Source organism: Callospermophilus lateralis, chromosome X (assembly GCF_048772815.1).
Source record: "Callospermophilus lateralis isolate mCalLat2 chromosome X, mCalLat2.hap1, whole genome shotgun sequence".
Classification (NCBI taxonomy): domain Eukaryota; kingdom Metazoa; phylum Chordata; class Mammalia; order Rodentia; family Sciuridae; genus Callospermophilus; species Callospermophilus lateralis.
Window position 1 is genome coordinate 19690450 of NC_135325.1, and position 21693 is coordinate 19712142.

Below are 21693 nucleotides of genomic sequence, written 5' to 3' on the forward strand. Positions count from 1 at the left end.
TGATTTTTATTGTTTCTATTAGCAACTTTAAGAATTTTCAATCCCATTCAATAACAGCTCATGTTTTAAAACTTATTTCTTTCTAGTCTACAAAAAACATGCTAGACCTAAATGCTTGGGCATTTTATGATTTCTGCTTCCCTGTTTTCACTCAAGGTATTTGATGGCGTAACAATTCACTTTGTCACTATATGAGTTAACATTATTTTCATAACTTTCCTTCATGGAATTCAGCTTTCTTTCTGAAAGCCCTCATTAACATTTCTTCTTTTTAGTTAGAAAATGAGTAGACAGAAATGTCAGCTATCTGAGGCGGATATGTCTGGCTGAATTGGTATTTTCCTCAATTCCTAGTCCAAAAGCTATATTTTGAGAAGACATCATAGTACAATAAAATAAATATTAATGAAGTTTCCAGGTTAGTCCCTCTATATTTCAGATGTTTGAGAAAAATAATTCAGTAAAAAAGTTAGTTTTGTAAACATGGGCTGATTACTTATGAACAGTGATTAAATATAATAAGATTCTACATTTAAAAAAAATTTCTAGAGTTAGAGGTGAACACAACGTCTTTATTTTACTTTATGTGATGCTGAGGATTGAACCCAGTGCCTCATGCATGATAGGCAAGCACTCTATCTCTGAGCCCCAGTCCCAGCCCAAGGTTCTACATTTAATGAGTAATAATTTTGTGAAAAATGCCATTCTTCAGTGGCTTATTCACATATCATTTTTATTCCATTTTAAAGAGAAAACAGAATCATAGGGGAGAATTAGCACATTTTCACAAGATTCTGCAGATATTAAGCTAAAAGAGCTAAGATTTGAACCCAAGCTTTCTCAATTTAATATCCAATCTCTTTACACTCTTCAGATTTGCAATACAGCTTAATGTGGCATAGCATGATTATTGTGGGAGATAAAACTTAACATATTCACTGAATTACTACTTGTTGAATAAACACATTAAAATAGAAGAAAAAACTAAGTAATTTTTCATTAATCAATTTTAATGGCATATCACATGATTGATATTACCTCATGATTGATATTTACAAAAAATGTGGTGTTTTTAAGAGATTCCCCACAGTAATATGGCATATTGCTTTGGAATAGCTTGAGAAAATATTAATTTATATATGCAATTTTATCATTCACTTGTGATAGAGAAGAAATAATTGAGTTACATGGAAGCAGACCACCTTTCTGGTTTGGACAGTCACTTTATTTTGAATGACAATACCAAGTATCAGTTAAAGCACTGGTTTCTCTTTATTTTCTTGGTACTGGGGAATGAACCCAAGGATGCTTCACCACTGAGCTAGAACTCTTTTTTATTCATTTTTATTTTGAGACAGTGTCTTGCTAAGTTGTTGAGGGTGTAAGTTTCTGAGGCTAACCTCTAACTTTTGATCCTTCTGAGTTTTGATTGTTTTATTTTTTGTTAGGTGTAGGTAGACATAATACTTTTATTTAATTTATTTTTTAATATGGTGCTGAAGATCAAACCTAGCACCTACATGTGCTAGGCAAGAGCTCTACCACTGAGCCATAACCCCAGGCCCCTGGGTTTTGGTTTACAAAAATACTGATTTTTCTATTTAAAATTGAAAATAATAAATCGAATGCAGTTCAGTAGAAATACATGTGGACAAGCTTAAAACATATACATATATTTTATTTCATTTCATATCTAGAAATTTTTTCTTTCCTGAAAATTGTATATATAAGTTTTCAAAGTCCAATATACCTCTGTATACGATTGCTTAGGATATGGACTACTTGGTTACTTTTCCTCAAAATAACAATTACTACTTGATGCCAACAAATATGTAAGATGCTAACAGACAGATTTGTTGCACCATATACATCATATATAATCTGTTTTGAAAATAATATCATAGCAAATATGTAAACTCTCTCTTCTATTCATTATTTATCAATAATGATGTTAGCCAAGACAACTGAAAATTCCAAACCTTCCATTTACCTTATCAGTAGATTTATCTTACAGTGTCTCTCTGGACCTTTTATTGGAAATTTACTCAGAATTGAAACATAACCTCAGTCGTGTGTGTGTGTGTGTGTGTATGTGTGCACATGTGCATGATTTTTTTACTTACTTACTTACTTTATTGGAGGATTTGTCATATTATCCATGGCCCTGTAGCTAGAAGAAATTTCCCCTAAGTATCTAGAATTCTCTTTATTACTTCATTTAGGTTGACAAAGAAATAGGCTAAATAAAATAGAGTCATAAAAATTTATCCAATTAAGTAATATTTTGATAAATGTTTATAAATTGCAACTAAACTATACTGTCAAGTAATGAGGACTTTTCAATATTCTCCAAAATGCAAAATTACTATAAAGTTTCAAGATTGTATAGTAGTAATGTATTAGAAGATAATGACATCAAAATAAAATGGTTTGGATTCATGCTTCTTGCCAATTTGAAGTTAAAAGAGACCAGATTTAACTTGCTGTTTGAAAAACACACAAAAATGTATGAAACAGTGGTTTTGAAGACACTGAAGGACATTGATCCCAGAGAGATTGGAAGCAAATGAAGTGAGCCTTACAATTGCCCCAGCATCTGCCTAGAGAGATTCCCAGATTAACACAAAGGAGGAGAGAATGCTTACAAAGCCTCCTGTTCTCTGAGTCCAGGAAATAAAGCTTAGAGTACAAGGGAAGTCAAGGGTGTATAGAAAGGAGATAGACACATAGAGGGAGAACTCGGGATGCTGCAGAGGGCTCCCTTCCTGTCTTCAGATGAGTTATAATCAGCTAATATATGTGAGAAAACTACCCAAAGTTAGAGAAATAACTATATAAAAAGACTAAAGGAAACAATCACCAAAAAATCACATTTGGTTGGTAATAGTATCTGTTTCTACCAGTCACAGTGGAAAACCTCATTATTCATAGGGCATCAGAACACTCAGAAGGGCTTTGCCTCAGTGGTGGGACAACATTAGATCTATTTAGTCACAATTAACGAAGTGTAAAATAAATATCTAAAAAATATCAAGTTGTTTTCAACTAAATTAACTATCCTAGAATAAAGGTTAATTTTTTTTATTTGAATACCAAAATAACAAGCACTCAAAAGGTTAAAATGCACTGTCTTGCATATAATCAAAAATTACCAGTTATCCAAAGAAGCACTAAAACATACTCATAATGAGGAGAAAATAGATCAACTAAATTAACCCAAAGTAGACACAGAAAATAAAATTATTAGACAAAAACATTATAATCATTAACATCTATACATATTCTCAAGAAGGTAGAGGAAAGACTAAGCATGTTGAATAGACACATGGAAGATAGATATAAACATACCTAAATCACAATTCTAAGACATGAAAAATATAATATCTGATGTTTAAAATACCCAATAGGTGTAACTGATCATAGATTGGACATAAATATAAGAGGCATAAAATTCTATAATATTCAAATGTAATTTTACAATATTTTTAAAAATTCATTTTCCATGTTCCCATAGCTTGCCATACATAGATGTTTGAATGTTTAAATACTTGATATCAGAAGGTATGTTTGCTATGCAAAACTATTTGAGAATGAAGAATGGTAAAGTTTAATATCAAATTGCTTTTATGAATCCAGCATTTTTAAATGCCTAAACTATTCAATGAAATACCATTTTCTTTGTCTTCATCTATCTTAATCAGTATTTTCTGGCATTAAAAATTGGCTACAATTCAAGTCTGGATGATTGAAAATTGCAATATGAACAACTTGAGCTAAAAATGCTACAGAAATACTTAAGCCTTGGTATAATAAACACAATATTTCTTACACCTAAACTATATAATTTATCAAGTAAATTATATCCCCCACAATATAATTTATTCTTATCTGTATATTCAAAACACACAACAAACTGAAATTAAACTATACACTAGTTATAATCCATATGTTGCATCTCCATTAACATAAACCATAAAAAAGTCAATAAGTACCACCAATTAACTCTGCATTGTTTTGGCCTCTGGTCTATCTCAGAAGGCATTTTGTCAATAGAATATATAGAAATATTGCTACATCACCACAAATTGTCTTTAGGGAAACAGAAGTATAATTTTATCATGATGGATATTTCTAGCAACCACATTATTGCTAAGTATACCACAAGTTCTCATCCTGGACAGGTTCCAACATAAGGCAAAAACACACACTGTCCTAAAGCCATAGTATGTATACTCGGCTGTAAGACGATTCTCTGCAACATAGACGCAATTACACTTTGAAGTTCATCAGATAAACCAGCTGTCTAAGATGACTTCCTCATCCTTTCACAAAAAGTTCACAACAGTCTCTCAACATGATTATTGTGGTGATTTTTATAGTATTTACGGGGATAACAAAAGTCAGGAATTATAAATTTTGGTCATTATTCATAACCTGAACATAAAGACTTATGACATTATGGTGAAGATAGACAATTCAAAAAAGAAATACCCCAAACTTACCTTAAGATACCATTTGTATTTAGCATGTTCCCAATTCTCAGGAATTTGTGTCTTTTTGAAAAACTGTTCAGCTTCTGTTAGCCATTGGTTAAATATCTTCATGTCATAATGAAAACGCCGCCATTTTTCAACAGATTTGTCAAATTGCCTAGAAGTAGAAAATATGGATCGAAAAATGGATTATATAAAACAAATTATGTGGACATAGCATATAATTTTTTATTGACAAAAATAATATTTTTATAGTTTCTTCCATTTGTAGATTTCAGTTTCAATTAATAGATAATAATTGACATTGAGTAGGAAGGGTCATTTAAAATTAAAGACTATATTCTCTGTAAAATTGTATATATTTATCAATTGAATATAAGAAAAAGACAACTATTTTGGAGTAATAACATTTAACTTCTCTCTCTCTCTCTCTCTCTCTCTCTCTCTATATATATATATATATATATAATACCAAGAATATTAAGTTATTTAAACATTACAATAAATTATTTGCAAGCTATATATTTAATTTCAAAATATTTTTGGATCCAAATATCTCATAAAATTCATCAGTTTCAATATTACTCTTGACTCAAAATTGTCTATTCATTAACATCATAAAGAATCCAAAATGGCAGATGTAATTTGTACTGTAGGCTCAGATGTCAACAAGCAATTAACCAACTAATATATACTAATCTCAACCAGGTGATAAGTGTTATTCGTTTCAGGTTTATTGTTTTGTTATTTCCTCTAATATGTTAAATTGGATAGCTTAAAGAAAAGTGAAATACTTGGGAATCAACAAAAGAGGTGAAAGATCTATACAATTAAAACTACAGAACCCTAAAGAAAGAAATTGAAGGAGACCTTAGAAGATGGAAAGATCTACCTTGCTCTTGGATAGGCAGAATTAATGTTATCAAAATGACCATAATTCCTAAAGTACTATACAGATTTAATGCAATTACAATCAAAATCCCAATGGCATTTCTCATAGAAATTGAAAAAGCAATCCTGAAATTCATCTGGAAAAATAAGAGACCCAGAATAGATAAAGCAATCCTTAGCAGGAAGAGTGAAGCAGGTGGCATCACTATACCAGACCTTCAATTATACTACAGAGCAATAGTAACAAAAACAGCATGGTATTGGCACCAAAACAGACTGGTAGACCAATGGTACAGAATAGAGGAAACAGACTAACCCACAAAATTACAGTTATCTTATATTATATAAAGGAGCCAAAAACATACATTGGAGAAAAGATAGCTCTTCCACAAATGGTGCTGGGAAAACTGGAAATCCATATGCAACAAAATGAAATTAAACCCCTATCTCTCACCATGCACAAAACTCAACTCAAAGTGAATCAAGGACCTAGGAATTAAGCCAAAACCCTGCATCTAATAGAAGAAAAAGTAGGCCCTAATAATCATGTTGGTTTAGGCCCCAACTTCCTTAACAAGACTCCTATAGCACAAAAATTAAAACTAAGAATCAATGAATGGGATGGATTCAAACTAAAAATGTTTCTTCTCAGCAAAAGAAACAATCTGAGAGGTAATAGAGAGCCTACGTCTTGGGAGAAAATTTTTACCTCTCACATATCAGATAGAGCACCAATCTCTAGGGTGTATAAAGAACTCAACAAGCTAAGCACAAAAAAACCAAAAAACAAAAAACAAATAACCCAATCAACAAATGGGCCAAGGCCTGGAACAGACACTTCTCAGAAGAGGATATATAATCAATCAACAAATATATGAAAAAATGTTCATCATTTCTAGCAATTAGAGAAATTCAAATCAAAGCCACTCTAAGATTTCATCTCAAACCAGTCAGAATGGCAGCAATTATGAATACAAACAACAATAAGTGTTGGCAAGGATGTGGGGAAGAAGGCACACTCATACACTGCTGGTGGTACTGCAAATTGGTGCAGTCAATATGGAAAGCAGTATGAAGATTTCTTGGAAAATTAGAAATGGAACCACCATTTGATCCAGCTATCCCTCTCCTCAGCCTATCCTCAAAGGACTTAAAAATAGCATACTATAGGGACACAGCCATATTCTCTAGGAAGAATTTCCTTTTTCTGGAATATAATTCCACCTTAGCAGTTAAACAATTATGAATTAGACTGGTAGGTTTTTTCCTTTATTTTTTAATTACCTAAGGTTTAATTATATCTACATAAAATATAAGACATCTACATGTACATCACATTCTGACAGGTATTGCATTTAATAAATCACTATATCTCTAACCTTAAAAATATGTAAAACACAGTAGTTTGGTGACATAGAAAAATGTATCCATTGGTAGCCAAAGAGGTATTCTGTAATTACAGCTGGTTTAAAAATAAGAATCTGCTTTTGATAATTAATTATTTTCTATTGTTAATTAAATAAATATATCGTCCAGCAATAAAATGACACTGGGAATGTTTTTCATGTTTATAAATAATTTACCATTATTATATTTTCAGTGGTATTTAATATACAATACATGACCTAAGAATACATCCTAAGAGTTTATTTCCTTTAAAAAAGAACTGCATAATGCATGTAAAACAGGCACTTATATGTTTGGAGTGACGTATTGCTGTTGAATAAGAATCTAAAAAGCTGTAAAGTATAGTCACCATTGTTCCATCTTGGTGATACTGGAGTTGATTTCAGTTGTCATTATATATTTTTTATTATTGTCTAGTTTTCATATAATATGTTCTTATAATTTGAGAATCAGAAAAATAAAATAATTTTAAAAGAATTTTGAGTGTCTGTCTTAGATGCTAATGACTGCTACTTCCAACTCTTCTCCTGCTACTACAGTATGAGAAATAGATAGCAGTTAACCTGAGCTCAGAGGAGTTACTAGTTGTTCACAATTTCCAAGTCCAATTTCGTAGCAGTCATTGATTCCCTTCTTGCTTTTCCTTTATACCCATCCAACCACCTGTTAGCTACTTGCATTGCCAACACCTTCAGCTAGTAGAATTTAACTGTTTTTCCAACATATGTGCTATTAACACTCAATCTTCATTCCAGACTGCTGCATACCCCAAAGATTTCTAGCCTCAGACTTATTGCACAGATACATCCCTCCACCACTTATCACACTGGCAATTACTATCTTCCGTCAGATTGCACAACCCTCCTTCTAACCTACTCCCTAATCCTCTTCACAGCTTATGTTTCTTTTGTATTCATCCAAGAAAAGAAAAACCTTTAGGTTTCATACAGTTGATTAAGACAGAATTAGGTGCTGGGGTTGTAGCTCAGTTAGCGGAGCACTTGCTTAGCACATGTGAGGTATAAGCTTCGATCCTCAGCACCATATAAAAATAAAATAAATAAAATAAAGGCATTGTGTCCATCTACTAGAAAAAAAAATATTTTTTTAAAAACACAGAATTAGAATTAGGAAGAAAAGGGGAAACAGGCTACGGGCCTTGGCACTCCATTCACACACCTGTTCCGGGTCCAAAATGTGAAGCAGGATGGGTTTTCCAGCCACAAAGGACTGTCTGCAATCCTCTCAAGTCCTGCTTTGCCTCAGGATTTGGTAACATCAGTTACACATTCCTGAAATGCCCCCCTTCCTGTTGCTCTCTTCTCCCCACCTCCAGCAACCCAAAACTTTGCATCCTGAAAGACTTCATATAAATAACTTAGAATGTCACTTGATAAATATATAAAGTGTTTACTATAACATGCAGCTGCTAAAACTTTGAAAACTGTGAAGTTGATTTAATTTTATTATTAAAATTACTGTTAAAATGAGTAACTATTCAAACAAAATATTAAGAATAAAAGCATGTGCTTTACACATGCTGACATTTAATGTGAGTAATAATACTCTATTTGAATCATCACATAAAATTTTAAAATATACTCTTCAGTATTTAATATGTGTTGTTAATAGTAGAGTTTAAATCTACATTTTTTATCATGACTACTTATGAACATAAACTCTTCTCCACCAAGGAAGATTCTGAATGAATGTGTATAAATTTTTGTTGGTTTTACAATGTTACATTTATAAATTTAATCTCTTATCTGTCACTGTTCCCTAAATTCCCCTCATTCCATTGATTGAGCTGTCTATAACTGAGAAAAAAGGCTCATGAATAGCTAGAAACAGAGACAGTAAAAACAGCATTCTGAAAAATAAATATTTTACCTTCTATATTATTTCTAGGGGAAAAAAGTTTGATTTTTTTTTCCTGGCAGTAAGAGTAAATGTAGACCAAACTAAATAAAGGACAAAAAATGACAGTATAAACATATGGATAATAAATCAAGTGATTTTAAAATTTTGCAAATATTAAAATTCTCATTCACTATGCAAGCGGTATTTAAAATTACACTGCTGCTTCATTTATGTGCAGCATAACTTATTTCCTGCTGCTCTAAATCAAGTTAGTCAGATTATTCTCAAGCATAAATTACATTTAGGGAGTAATTTAGGTACTATGGGACATACTTTAACACTTTCAGGCCATTAATGTGGTGTTCAATTCCAAGAAATAAATTTAAATAAATAACACCCTAGTAGCCTTCTGACATATCCATTGTGGCTTTACATTTAGGTCTGCAAATTCAGCATTGGGTTGCTGACTAATTCTTCCTACATATTTCATCTTTGATTAGGTGAGTGGGAAGAACTTTGGCTAAAGTCTCATAGTCTTTAGTACAGGTACTGATAAATAAAAATTAAATAGTTTTCTGTCCATAATCATAGTACCTTGCTGTTTCCTCCCCAATATGGTTTGGATGTGGTTTGTTCCCTAATGGTTCATGTGTTGGAAGTGATGTTGAGGTGAGAGTCCTTTAAGAAATGGGGCCTAGCAGGAGTTCACTGAGGGCCCTACTCTTAGCAGGGACTAAGGTAGTTTTATTAAGAGGATTGTTATAAAGGCCTGAGTCTGGCTCCACCCAGGTCTCTCTGTTTCCCTGTCTGGTGATAAAACTGCTTGTTCCTGCACATATTGCTTTCATGATGTGACACAGCTGTAAGGTCTTCCCCAGAGCCAAGGTGTTCCTGGTACCATGCTCTTGCATTTTTAGAACTATGAATTAAATAATTCCCTGTATAAAGTTGACCCGGCTCAGTATGTTGTTGTAGTGACAAAGAGCTGACTAATATTCCCCACACCATTTTCCAAGGAATAAAATATTTAATAAATACTAAGTATACTAGTAGTTACAAAGTTTTTTTCCAACAGGTCCTGGTTCCAATGCTCCTCATTCTTCACACAGACTCCTTTTATTTATCATCTCTAAGTCACTATTCCAGCTTTCTTGGCTAAATTAGAAAGTCCATAATAATTTACATATTGGGCCTCGATGCATGCATGTAGAATTAGATTCCACTTCAGCTGTGCCTCATAGCCACCACTGGACACAGTTGTGTGACTGAACCCATCCTGGTGCTTTTTCAAACAGGTAGATCAACAACCCAGGTTGGAATCCTGACACCATTTATCACGTGGCCTTGGGCAGGTGAATGATCTCTCTAAAAAGTGGTTCTAAAAATAACACCTATCTCCTAAGGTTAATTATGAGGGTGAAATGAAGAAATACATACAAATTTTTTAACATAGCATCTGGCAGTATTCACCACCACTTGGTATTATCATACTTAAATTTCAACCATTCTGTTTGGTATATGGAGATATTTAATTTTAATTTGTATGTTCATAAATACTAATGGGACTTTGAAACTTTTGTGTATTTATTAGCTCTTTGAATTTCTTATTTGGGAAAATCAAAAAAGTCTAAGTATTACTGTGAAGCAAAAAAAAAAAAAATTAGTTTTTCCCTATAAAGTGAACATTATATCAACAGCATCCAGGTCAAACTTTAAAATATTAGAAGCAGTCCACAAGCCCTGTTTTGTCACTTATGACTTTTCAGGAGTTTTTCCCCCATTTTTCTGTTTTACTGTTGGTTCCTTTCTTAAAAATTTATAGGAAATATTCATAATTATAGGTGCATACACTTCATCTGTAATAAGTATATTTCAAATATCTTCTACTCATTTTTATTCTTCTAATGCTGTACTTTGATGTACAGAATATATTAATATAGAATGTGATTCAGTATATTGTTTCTATTTATAATTAGTGATTTCTACATTTGTTTAAGCAATTTTTAATTACCCAATATTCATTGATATAGTTTCTGCTAGTTTGTTGTACGATCTTTATGTATATTGTTTGAAATAGAAATATACATATTTTTCTAAGCATAACATTCAATTTTAATATTTTAGGTAAGATATATATTGATACAAAATAATGAGTATACACAGTAGAAAAATAAAAATGAGTACAGGCTTTGCCCAACTTCTAATCTCCCCACTCTACTAGTTCTGCTTTCATTGTTAATAAAAATTTTATAATTTGAAGTATTTACAGAGTAAGGCAAAGAATGAAACATAGTGGTATAAACTGATAGCTTTCTCCTTCAGTTTTACTGTTTTCAATATAACCAATGTTGTATTTTTATAGCTCTGGATTGACATTTTATTGTGTAACACCCTGTTTATTTTATTGATCCCTAATCCTTCCTTGGTTGTGAGCCTCGTTCTCAGACTTCAAAGGAATTTGGAGTAATTCTTTGATTTCCAGTTCTCACAGTATATAATTTTTGAGTTTCGAAACTCATTCTCATGTTTTATTCCATTTTTTTCACTGTTAAAATTCTGTACATTTTGTATCTCTTGTTTCTCATAATGTTTTATTTTTTGCCAAATGAACAAATAGATTTTTTTAACTGTATTACCCGCATCAACACTTAATATGACCTATTTTCAGTCGTTGGGGACTCTTTTGCCATGCTTAAAAGAGACAGGCAATTTTTTTCTCAGAAAGAAATCTAGTTATTGTGGCTGAACCTTTTAGTTTTTCTGTCCAGATATTTCCCCACAGAATCTCTTTCACTCTCAAAGGTTTAACTAAAATCTACAGCAGGTACTAGTGAATACTATCTGTAAAAAGTCTGGAGAATAAATATTTTAGGCTTCAAGGTTCATACAATCTTTGTTTCTACTCAAATCTGCTGTCATAGGTTAAAACCAGCCATAGACTGAATGTAGACAAATAGGTGTGACTGGGTTTCAATAAAACTTTATTTTCCAAAAATAAATGGTGAGTCAAGTGTGTTCTGTGGGGTGGTGTTTATCAACTTGTGATTTACAAGTTTATTAGGATACAGCTGATAGTTCTGACCGTTACCAAAACTCAATGTCTATATTTTCTGTGAACTGTCCTCACCAGTACACTCTATGTCAATATCAAACAAAATATGTCAACAATTCTTTTTTTTTTTTTTCACTTTTTGTTACGGTGCTAGAGATGAAACCCAGGGACTCATGCATTGTGGGCAAATGCTCTACCACTGAACTACCCTCTCAGCCCCAATATGTCAACAATTTGAATTTTTCTGTCTTTATTTTTAATTTTAGTGATTTCCAAGCCAGAAGTCTTAAGGTCATCCTTTATTCCTCCCTTTCTTTTTCACCATTCCTGTCTCTATATACAGTTCTCTAAATCAGAATTGATTCTCTAATTTGCCTGCTTCCTTCTAGCCCCATTCCCATGACCTTTCATGGAAACCCCTAACATCTTTTCCTCCACATCTTGCAGTATAAATTTCCATACTGTCACGTTTTTACCACCTAATTAATTTCTATACTGCCATTCCTCCTTCCTTCTGTTCCCAATACAGACATTCACATAATCAATCATGAATACTATACTCGAAACATTGACTATCTCAAAAATTCCAGAACAAGCCAAACTCTGCTTTTATTATTGACCTTTTGCTATATCCCACAATGCCACATCATTCTATGTGGTCTTCATTTTCCCCACTTGGAAACACTTTTAATAACATACTATTTTATGTTCTAAATATGTATTTGCATTTACAGGGCTGTTTTACTCAAAAAAAAAACTATACTTTTAGAAAAAGGAATATGGTTTATATACCTTTGAATTCCTAATACTAAGCACTGTTTCTGGCACATGATAAGTGTTTAATATATCTTATAAAGGTATGAATGAATGAAAAAGCCCAGATATAAATTGCATAGACTCCATACATCTTCCACTTAAGAGCCAAGAAGCCTTGGGTATATCGTTTTACCTCTTTAAGTCTAAGTTGTCTTGCAGAGAAACCAAGAATAAGATTGCCTACCTTACACATCATTTTAAGGAATATAAAGGTATACATTAAGTTACAAATGGCAATAATATTTTGGTGTTACTGATACTAGTAACCATTAGTGATATGAAAATTTTAAAACTGTACATAATTTGTAAATAATTTTTTAAAATATCTTCTGTATGTCAGAAATCATTTCCCAAAGAAGTTAATATATTTTCAGAAAAATTGTTGCCCTTATTCATACAAAACACAGAATGATTTTAAATGTAGATAAATTTGCGAAGTTCAATGCCATCTTAAAAATAATAATATACTCTGCACAAACCTGCTAAGGTCTAATGAAGTTATGAGGATTCATGGTTACTTAGAAACTATGATTTTTTAAATGGGGATTTCAGACTGAAACCATAGTGATAAAATTCATCTTATACCAAATAATTCAATAGTTTTACTTTAAAGAATAGTAATGATAATGTTAGATAAATAACACTATTCAGAAGGACTCATAATCACTTTAGATTATCACTAAGAATATTAAAAGAAATATTAAATTCTTTGTTTCTAAAACTATTTTTAAAACTTTCATGGTCTCTCCATTAGGCATGTATCTTTGGTCATAATCTAAAATGGATAGTGTAGTTGTCCATTTTTCATAAAGTATGCAAATCTTGGAGGAGGAAGTCAAAACACATAAGATTCTTCAATGAGTTGGAGTTGCTTTAGAATAATGAAGACTTTTGAATATAAGTCTTATAATATAATATAAGACATTCATGTAAACAAGTATAAGAACCTATTAGGAACCTGGAGTAAATACATTTCAGAGTCTTAAGGGAACATTATTAATCATATAATTTTGGTTTATGGAAAGACACCATATATACCACTAATATAAATTTATTAGTACTCAAATAAGTACAGATCAATATACTCATATCCCCTTGACATTCAGTTATTATACTAGCTAATTATAACAATGAAAGAAAAAGTGTGTCTAATATTAGGGGTACCTGGTATTTCATTTAGTTTACTTTGCCTTTTTCTTGTTCTTTTTTCCCTTTTTTGCCCTTTTCTTTTATAAACATCTTTGCCACAAAATCCCAGCAGACCAATGACAATGTAAAGGGTGTGATATTTGACAGTTCTGTCAAGGTGGAAAAATATTTAGCATTTCCTATTCTTGCACTGCTTCTGATAAAAAAAAAACCACAATGCAAGTTTATGCTAATATTAACCTAAAAAATCATACAAATTCAATGTCATGATTTGGCACAATTAGCACCCTGTAAAAATACCTCAAAGTAGCAGAAATGTTTGCTATTAGTGAGCTATAATATTACCTTTAATATTAGGAGCTTTTGGAGAAGTTATGTACAGAAAAAGACTCAGCAGTCAAAATTAAGTAATTTCAAATAGTTAAAAGTTTAAGTAACATACCTTTTGAGAACTTGGTATATTAATGGGTCTTCTTAACTAAATTTAGGGATATAATTTCATCTTAATTTAGATATTTTCTAGTACATACTCTAAATAAAGATGCTATGTTTAAATTAGAGACCTCGGCTTCTAAATCTTAACTTTAATTTATTGTCTAAATGAGTAATAGGAGAAATATCTTACTCTTCATTCACACAAAACACATGTAATAGATTTAGGAAGTTTTTACCCAGAAATAGCAACAAAAGAAGCTACAGCCATAGTCATGTACCAGGCATTCTACTCAGAACTTCAGACTGAAGACAATATTTAATATTCTCATCACCTTGGGGTGGATACTATTATATTCATTTTGAATAAGAGGAAGCTAAGACTTTGGAATTCTAATTTGTATGTTTCTAATTGAAGATACAAGGCAATAATATAGTTGAACAAGGGGTGTTTATATTACCTTTGCTTGTTTTCATTTTTTAAATTACATTCAAATCAGTAAACATTATCTCAGGAAAGACAAGAAATCCTATCTCTCCTATAATATACTGTCCTTTCAGGCATAAAGTATGTTATTATTAGTCAGTTCTACTAATATTTCTGAGGATTGTTTAAATTTCAAATGAAGGATTCATAAATGACCCAATGTTCTTTTTTTAATACCAGGTATGGAACCCAGGGGCCCTTAACCACTAAGCAAAATCCCCAGCCCTTTCATTAATTTTTATTGTGATACATGATCTCACTAAGTTGCTTAGGGACTCGCTAAATTGTTGAGGCTGGGTTTGAACTGGTAATCCTCCTGCCTCAGCCTCCCAAGCTACTGGAATTATAGGCATGCCCCAACACACCTGCTCTAATCTTTTAAAGCAGCATTTCCTCAACTATCCTATATTCATAGCTATTTCTCATTATATATCTTGATGAGTACCTCACACTCTCAAAACAAAATAGAATTTCTTTTGACTTCCATAAGCATACTAAAGTATTCCTCACCAATTTTTTCTTTGTTGTTTTGTTCATATTATTTCTTGTCTTGAAATACTATATTTCCAGATATACCTTTCTTTATGAGAATGATTCTAATGTTGCTATTTATAAATAATAAATACTCTCTGAACTACATTACCACTCTTATATATTTTTTCTTTACTCTTTTTACAACTACTTTATTGAAGCATGATTAACATTAAAAGTCTGCTATGTTTAATGTACACATCTTGATGAATTTGGGGATCCGTATACAACATGAAACACCATCATTTGTATTGCCACCATCCAGGTCATAAATATATGCATCACCTCAGAAAGTTTCCTCTTACCTTCTTCATTGTTTTTGTTGTTGTTCAGAAGAATGCTTAACTTTAGGGAAGAGAGGATGGCAGAATAGAGAAAAGGAAGCACTTCCCAGCAGCCTTACAAAGCAGGAAAACTGCTTCTCAATGAGGTGAGTAACTAAGGAATTTCACTGAAACTTAATACTGAACTGTAACAAAAATCCATGGAACCACAGAAATTCAGTAATTTGATCATACTAAATAATACCTTGAAAAAACACCAGCTTGGCCACCAGCAGCAGCAGGTGAGCAGAGTAGGGAGGGCAGACAAAAGAAATGTGTGGCCAATGGATAAAGGAATTTTTAAAAATAAAGAAAAACTGACTTGGGGAAAACTTGTGGATTGCAGAGAAAGACTGATATTAATAAACACAGAGTTGGTAGGGGAGGAATGGGTTAGTGAAAACAAGTCCAAAACTGTTCGCCCCAGGGGCAGATGGTGTTTCCCAAGCATGGAAAGCATTCCACAGGAGCAGAAGGCAGTTCACGGGTTCTGGTGTAAACCCTTCAGTGGGCAAAGAGGGTGCTCCACAGGCACAGCACAGAAAGAGTTCCTTGGGCACAGAACACACTGGCAGATGGAGAAAATGCTCCCAGATGCTGAAAATCTGTCCCTGTGCAGTTGCACAGCTGTGAACAGACAGGGGACTGGGACTTCATAAAGGAAGTTACCAGCAGTCAACTAAAAAATTCCCAGAGGGTACCTGAAACAGAAAGAATGAAACAGGCAAAACGTAAATTTTGCCTGATACATTCAGCCATGGGATCCCAAGGGAGAATGCTACCATTGTTGCTGGTGCCCCATAGGACCTATTGGGAAGACACAGCAGCCATACAGCATGTCGGCACTTCAAGATGAATATCTGGTAGCTCTCATTCATAGCAGCAAAGGTGAAACCTGTAGAGAGTTAATTCCTACGCCCTAAAAGTAGATTTTACCAGAGGCCTTAGAGATCTAGAAGTCAAGCAGAAATGGGTAACTCCCCACAAATAGAAGGCATGGACCAAATCTCAAATAGCCACCAATAAATCTCAAACCCACCCAAGTGCAAATTCCAATAAATGGAAATTCCAACTTTGAACTCTACATCACACCCACTTAAGGTTTACACAATTCATCAGGACTTCTCAGGCTTTCCCACCCTATATTGGGATATTAGAAGATAAGAGGTACTATACCCAGTGGGCAGCTAGGTTAATGACCCCCCCCCCAAAAAAAACAGATTTGAATGTCACATTACAAACAAGCCCTATGTCTCTAAAGATTCTTTCTTTTTATTGTTATTTTTTTCTTTTATTTTTTCTCTTTATTACCATTTGCCACTCTTTTCAAATTTAAATGTTTTGGGAAATTCTTCAAACATCATTGCATTGTATTGTACTATTCTGCACTTTTTTCATCATGCATGATTTTGGTGTGTATGTGAGTGTGCGTGTGGTTCTCTATACACTGATTGTGAGGATAGGTATGTGTGTGTATATATATATATATATATATATATATATGTATGGAAAGTTATATAAATATATATTAATGCATAAAGTTATATGCATATATATGTAATAATATATATATATATATATATATATATATATATATATATATATAATCATTAATAGCTCTTTTCTGCACTGTTTTTATATTTGGTCTTATTCAGACTTTTGGGGGACATAATTATACGAGGTTTCAAATTGTTTTGATCTCATAATTGCTGTTTCATTCATAACTAGGTTCTGGCCCTCTCTATCTCTTCTTCTTCATTCTCTTTCCCTGGTACAGTCAAAATTTTCCATTCCCAATTGATTAAAATTAATTTAGAAGAATAAGAGACTCAGCATAGCCAAAGCAATTCTGAACAAAAAAAAAGTGATGAAGGATGCATCACAATACCTAATCTCGATTTATACTACAGAGCTATAGTAGTAAAAACAGCATTGTATTGGCATCAAAATAGACATGAAAATTAACAGAATAGGAAATAAGACACAGAAACAAGACCAATATATACAGCCTTCTGATACTTGATAAAGATGCTAAAAATATAAGTTGGAGAAAGATAGCCTTTTAAATAAGTGGTGCTGGGTAAAACTGGGTATCCATATGTGAAAAAAATGAATTTATGTCCCTATCTTTCACCCCGCACAAATGTCAAATCATAATGGATCAAAGACTTAGAAATTAGACCAGAAATCTTGCAACTGCTAGAAGAAAATATAGGGTTAATGCTCCTCATATAGGTGCACCTGTCTTCCTCAATGAGACCCCTAAATCTCAAGAAATAAAGCCAATTAATAAGTGGTATGCTATCAAATTAAAAAGATTCTACACACCAAAGAAAACAATTCAGAGAGTAAAGAGAGAGGCTACATAATGAGAAAAAAATTTTTCCAGCTACTCATCTGAAAGAGGATTAATATGCAGAATATATAAAGAACTCAAGAAATTCAATGCCAAAAAACCCCCAAATAGCCCAAACAATAAATAGGCAAAACAACTAGACAGAAACTTCTCTAAAGAAAAAACACAAATGGTTAAGAAATATATGAAAAAATGTTCATCATCTCTAACAATTAGGGAAGTGTAAATCAAGATTGCACTAAGATTTTATTTCACTCCAGTCAGAATGGCAATGATCAAGGACATAGATAACAATAAATGCTGGCAAGGAGATAGAAAAGAAGTACACTTCAACATTGTTGGTGGGATAAATTAGTATAAATACTCTGGAAGGCAGTATTCAGACTTCCCTCCAAAACTAGGAATGGAACCACCATATGACCCAGCTATCCCATTCCTTGGTGTCGATCCAAAATATCTAAAATTGGCATACCAAAATTATACAGCCACCTCAGTGTTTAAGTAGCAAAATTCATAATAGCTAAGTTATGGAATCAACACAGACGCCTGCCAAGAGGTGAATGAATAAAGAAAGCATGGTACATATGCACAATGGAGTTTTATTCAGCTATAAAGAAAAATGAAATAATGGCACTTACTGGAAAATGGATTAAACTGGAGAACATAATATTAAATGAACTAAGCCAGACTCAGAGAAACAAGGTAAAGTAAAATGTGTTCTCTCTCATGTGGAAGCTAGAGTAAAATAAGATAAAGAAGCCAGTTGGAGAGTGGATCAGATATTATAAAGGTACAGGGAAGATCAGTGGAGTAGAAGAAGAAGAATAACAGTAAGCAAGGAAGGAAGGGAAGAGAAAATTGAAGTGAATTTAACAAAATCAAACCAAAGGGAATTTTGCCTTTATGTATAAGTAAAAAGACCCAATCAAAAAATAAATAAATAGATGAGCAAAAGGAAGTCTAATAGAGTAGAGGAAGAAGAACAGAGGAAGACAGGAAGGAAAAGCGTGGGGAGGGGCATCTGAACTGAAATTGAATTCCATCTATGTATGATATTGTCAGGATGAATCCAACTACTATGTACAAGTATAATGTTCTAATAAAAGTCAAAAAAGAATGCTTAATTGTAAGTATATAAATACACTATTGTTATCTGTATTGACTATACTATGTAGATCTCCAGAACTTATTATCTTGCCTAACAGAAACTTTGTACTCTTTAACCTAACACTCTATTTATACTGTTTTAAAGAATTTATTTCACATTTAATTTATAATGGTGTTATTACTCCAAAACTACACTAAATTCTAAGGCAAAAGATATGTCAAATTTACCTCCTGTAACACTTACCAAAGAGATATCATGATCTTAATTTTTCTAATTCAAATTTTAATAATCCAAAGGATTATTTTAATATGTAAGAACTGGTATCCAGTTCGTAGTATTATACCTTTTAATAGAAACATGTTCTGTAAATTAGAATTCCCAAACTCTCTCCTTTCAAAATGAAGACCTACTTTTTGATAAATAGCAAGTAAGTAGTAAAACAAGAAGGTCATGCAATTTGTGAAATTTGCAGACAGACCACCCTGGGTGTGAAATTCTGCTTTATTGCTTAATAGCATTGTGTTAACTTTAGCAACTGATTTAAATTTGCATATTTCAGAATTCTCATTTGTGAAACAGGAATATCTACTTCATGGGACTGTTATGAAGATTAGATATAAGGTAGTAAATGTTAAGACAGAGTAAGTATCCAATCAATGGTGTTAATAATACCCAGAAAAATATGTACATACCTGCCATATTTATAAAATATTATTACATTATCAAGTACATATACATACATGAACTTTTCAATTGAACATTTTAAGTATATAACTATGAATGAGAAAAAATGTATAACTAATGTACATTTCCTCATTCATTTGTGAAATCTACATGCTACCTTTAGTCTTTAGGTAGATCTCGTCTTCCTTTAAGGCTCAAATATGTCACTATGTATATACTGATTTTACTGCTATTGTAATTGGGTAAACAAAAGCTATGACATCAAATGGAACCATATGTGCTGCCTAGTTTATTTCTCAATAGAGGAGAAATAATATACTTGACCCAAATATAAGATACTTAACTTAAAATTTTCTGCTAAAGGAGAATTGGAGGAATAGGCCATTTTCCTTTAAAAATGGAGGATGAACAGATTTTGATCCTCAAAGCAAGAAATATATTTAGGTACAGTTATTTTATAAAAAAAAATATTAGTATGACAGGTGTGGTGGACATGCCTATAATTCCAGTAGTTCAGGAGGCTGTGGCAGGAGGATCATGAGTTCAAAGCCAGCATCAGCAAAAGTGAGGTTCTTAACAATTCTTTGATATCCTGCCTCTAAATAAAATACAAAATAGAGCTGGGAATGTGACTCAGTGGTTGAGTACCCATGAGTTCAGTCCCCAGTACCCCCTCCAAAATTTTACATATATATAAAATACAAAAATATAACTTTCAAATACTCAAAGAAATTTTTTAAAAATAAAGTATAGCATTTTGCTTCTTTGACAAATGAAGTCATTATTCATTCCATAGACCAAAGTAGAAAATCTAAACACAACACTTGAAATAAGCTAATGAAATAGTCTTTCTTCTACACAGACTCATTTCATTTGCCCACAATTAAAATTAAAGATTAATATCACCATGTATCTTAGAATATATTTGGAATGAGAATTCAATAATAAAAATATAAAAATAAAATTCAAAAAGTATCTTTTTACTTAGCTTTATCTTACAGGGGCAATTCTATTTTATCTCTTACACAGTTTCACTGGGATCATTACCTTCCATGGGACTATATTTCCTTATTAAGGTAGCTATGATTAACAAGAGCCCACAAACATAACAGTTTCCATCTACCATATTGAAAGTACCAAATTATTATAGTTTCTTCATGTTTACAAAGTATCATTTCATTGGAACCAATTTCAAATGTTGCGGAATCAGAAATTGGTAATAGTGACTGTTACAATCATTAATTAAGGATAAAATAATTTTCCAAAGAAGAAGGCCTGTTACTATTATAAGTTGATCTTAGAATGCAGTTACCATATTATTAGAAAAGAGCAAATTTAGAAGTGCCAAGTAACATTAATGGAGAATTAGTTCTGAAATTCACCACAGTAACATTTCAATTAGAAATAGCAAGAAGAAAAGGTCTAAGCTTTCAGAGGTCATACGTACTAAAGAAAATAGAAATATTTTCAGAAGATATGACCTAGTTTTCTAGGAGTTGTACCCATATGTCAGAGGGAAAGGGTCAAAAATTGCCTTAAAACTTAGTGAAGAATTAATTAATTTCAAAGCTTATTTCAGTTTATACACATTTGACAAATTTGCTAAATCAATTACATATGCCAGGAGTCCCTTATGGGGAATATGGCTGTAATATTATTTTAGTTTGAATCTACTGCTATGTATATTCTGGTGGTTTCTCCTGTCCTCTTTTCAACCAGTATGTGCCTGTGGGAACAGGCAAGTTCCAGTGAGATACCATGGAGAAAACACAACTTCACTTTAAATTCACTGACTAAAATCTCACTCAACTCTAGCAACTTGAAGTTGAAGAAATTTTTATCATATCTGACTTACTACCTTATGAATAAATATCATCATAAAAACCAGGCTCCTTTTGCTATTTTACATTCTAGCTTATTAAAACACAAGTGCACGAGGGAAATGTTCTTGGCATAAAACTACTATATTCATTAAGTTTTTTTTTCCTTCCTACACCTGAAGGCACATGTCTAAACCTGTAGGGGTTACTTTATTATTTAATTAGTGTAGATTCTTTTCTTTTGTTTTAGGTGTTTCATCTAAAGTTTGATTAACATCAGTATA

At 32.3% G+C, this 21693-nt stretch overlaps 1 protein-coding gene across 3 annotated transcripts in view; it reads right to left on the bottom strand.

Annotated features, from left to right (window-relative positions):
* The window catches only part of Dmd (dystrophin), a 2011337-nt gene that overhangs the window by 1074316 nt on the left and 915328 nt on the right, over positions 1-21693 (bottom strand). For all 3 annotated transcript variants that reach the window (XM_077107047.1, XM_077107046.1, XM_077107045.1), the window contains one exon: positions 4503-4650. In XM_077107047.1, the coding sequence (XP_076963162.1) occupies positions 4503-4650 (148 nt within the window). The remainder of the gene's footprint in view (positions 1-4502; positions 4651-21693) is intronic.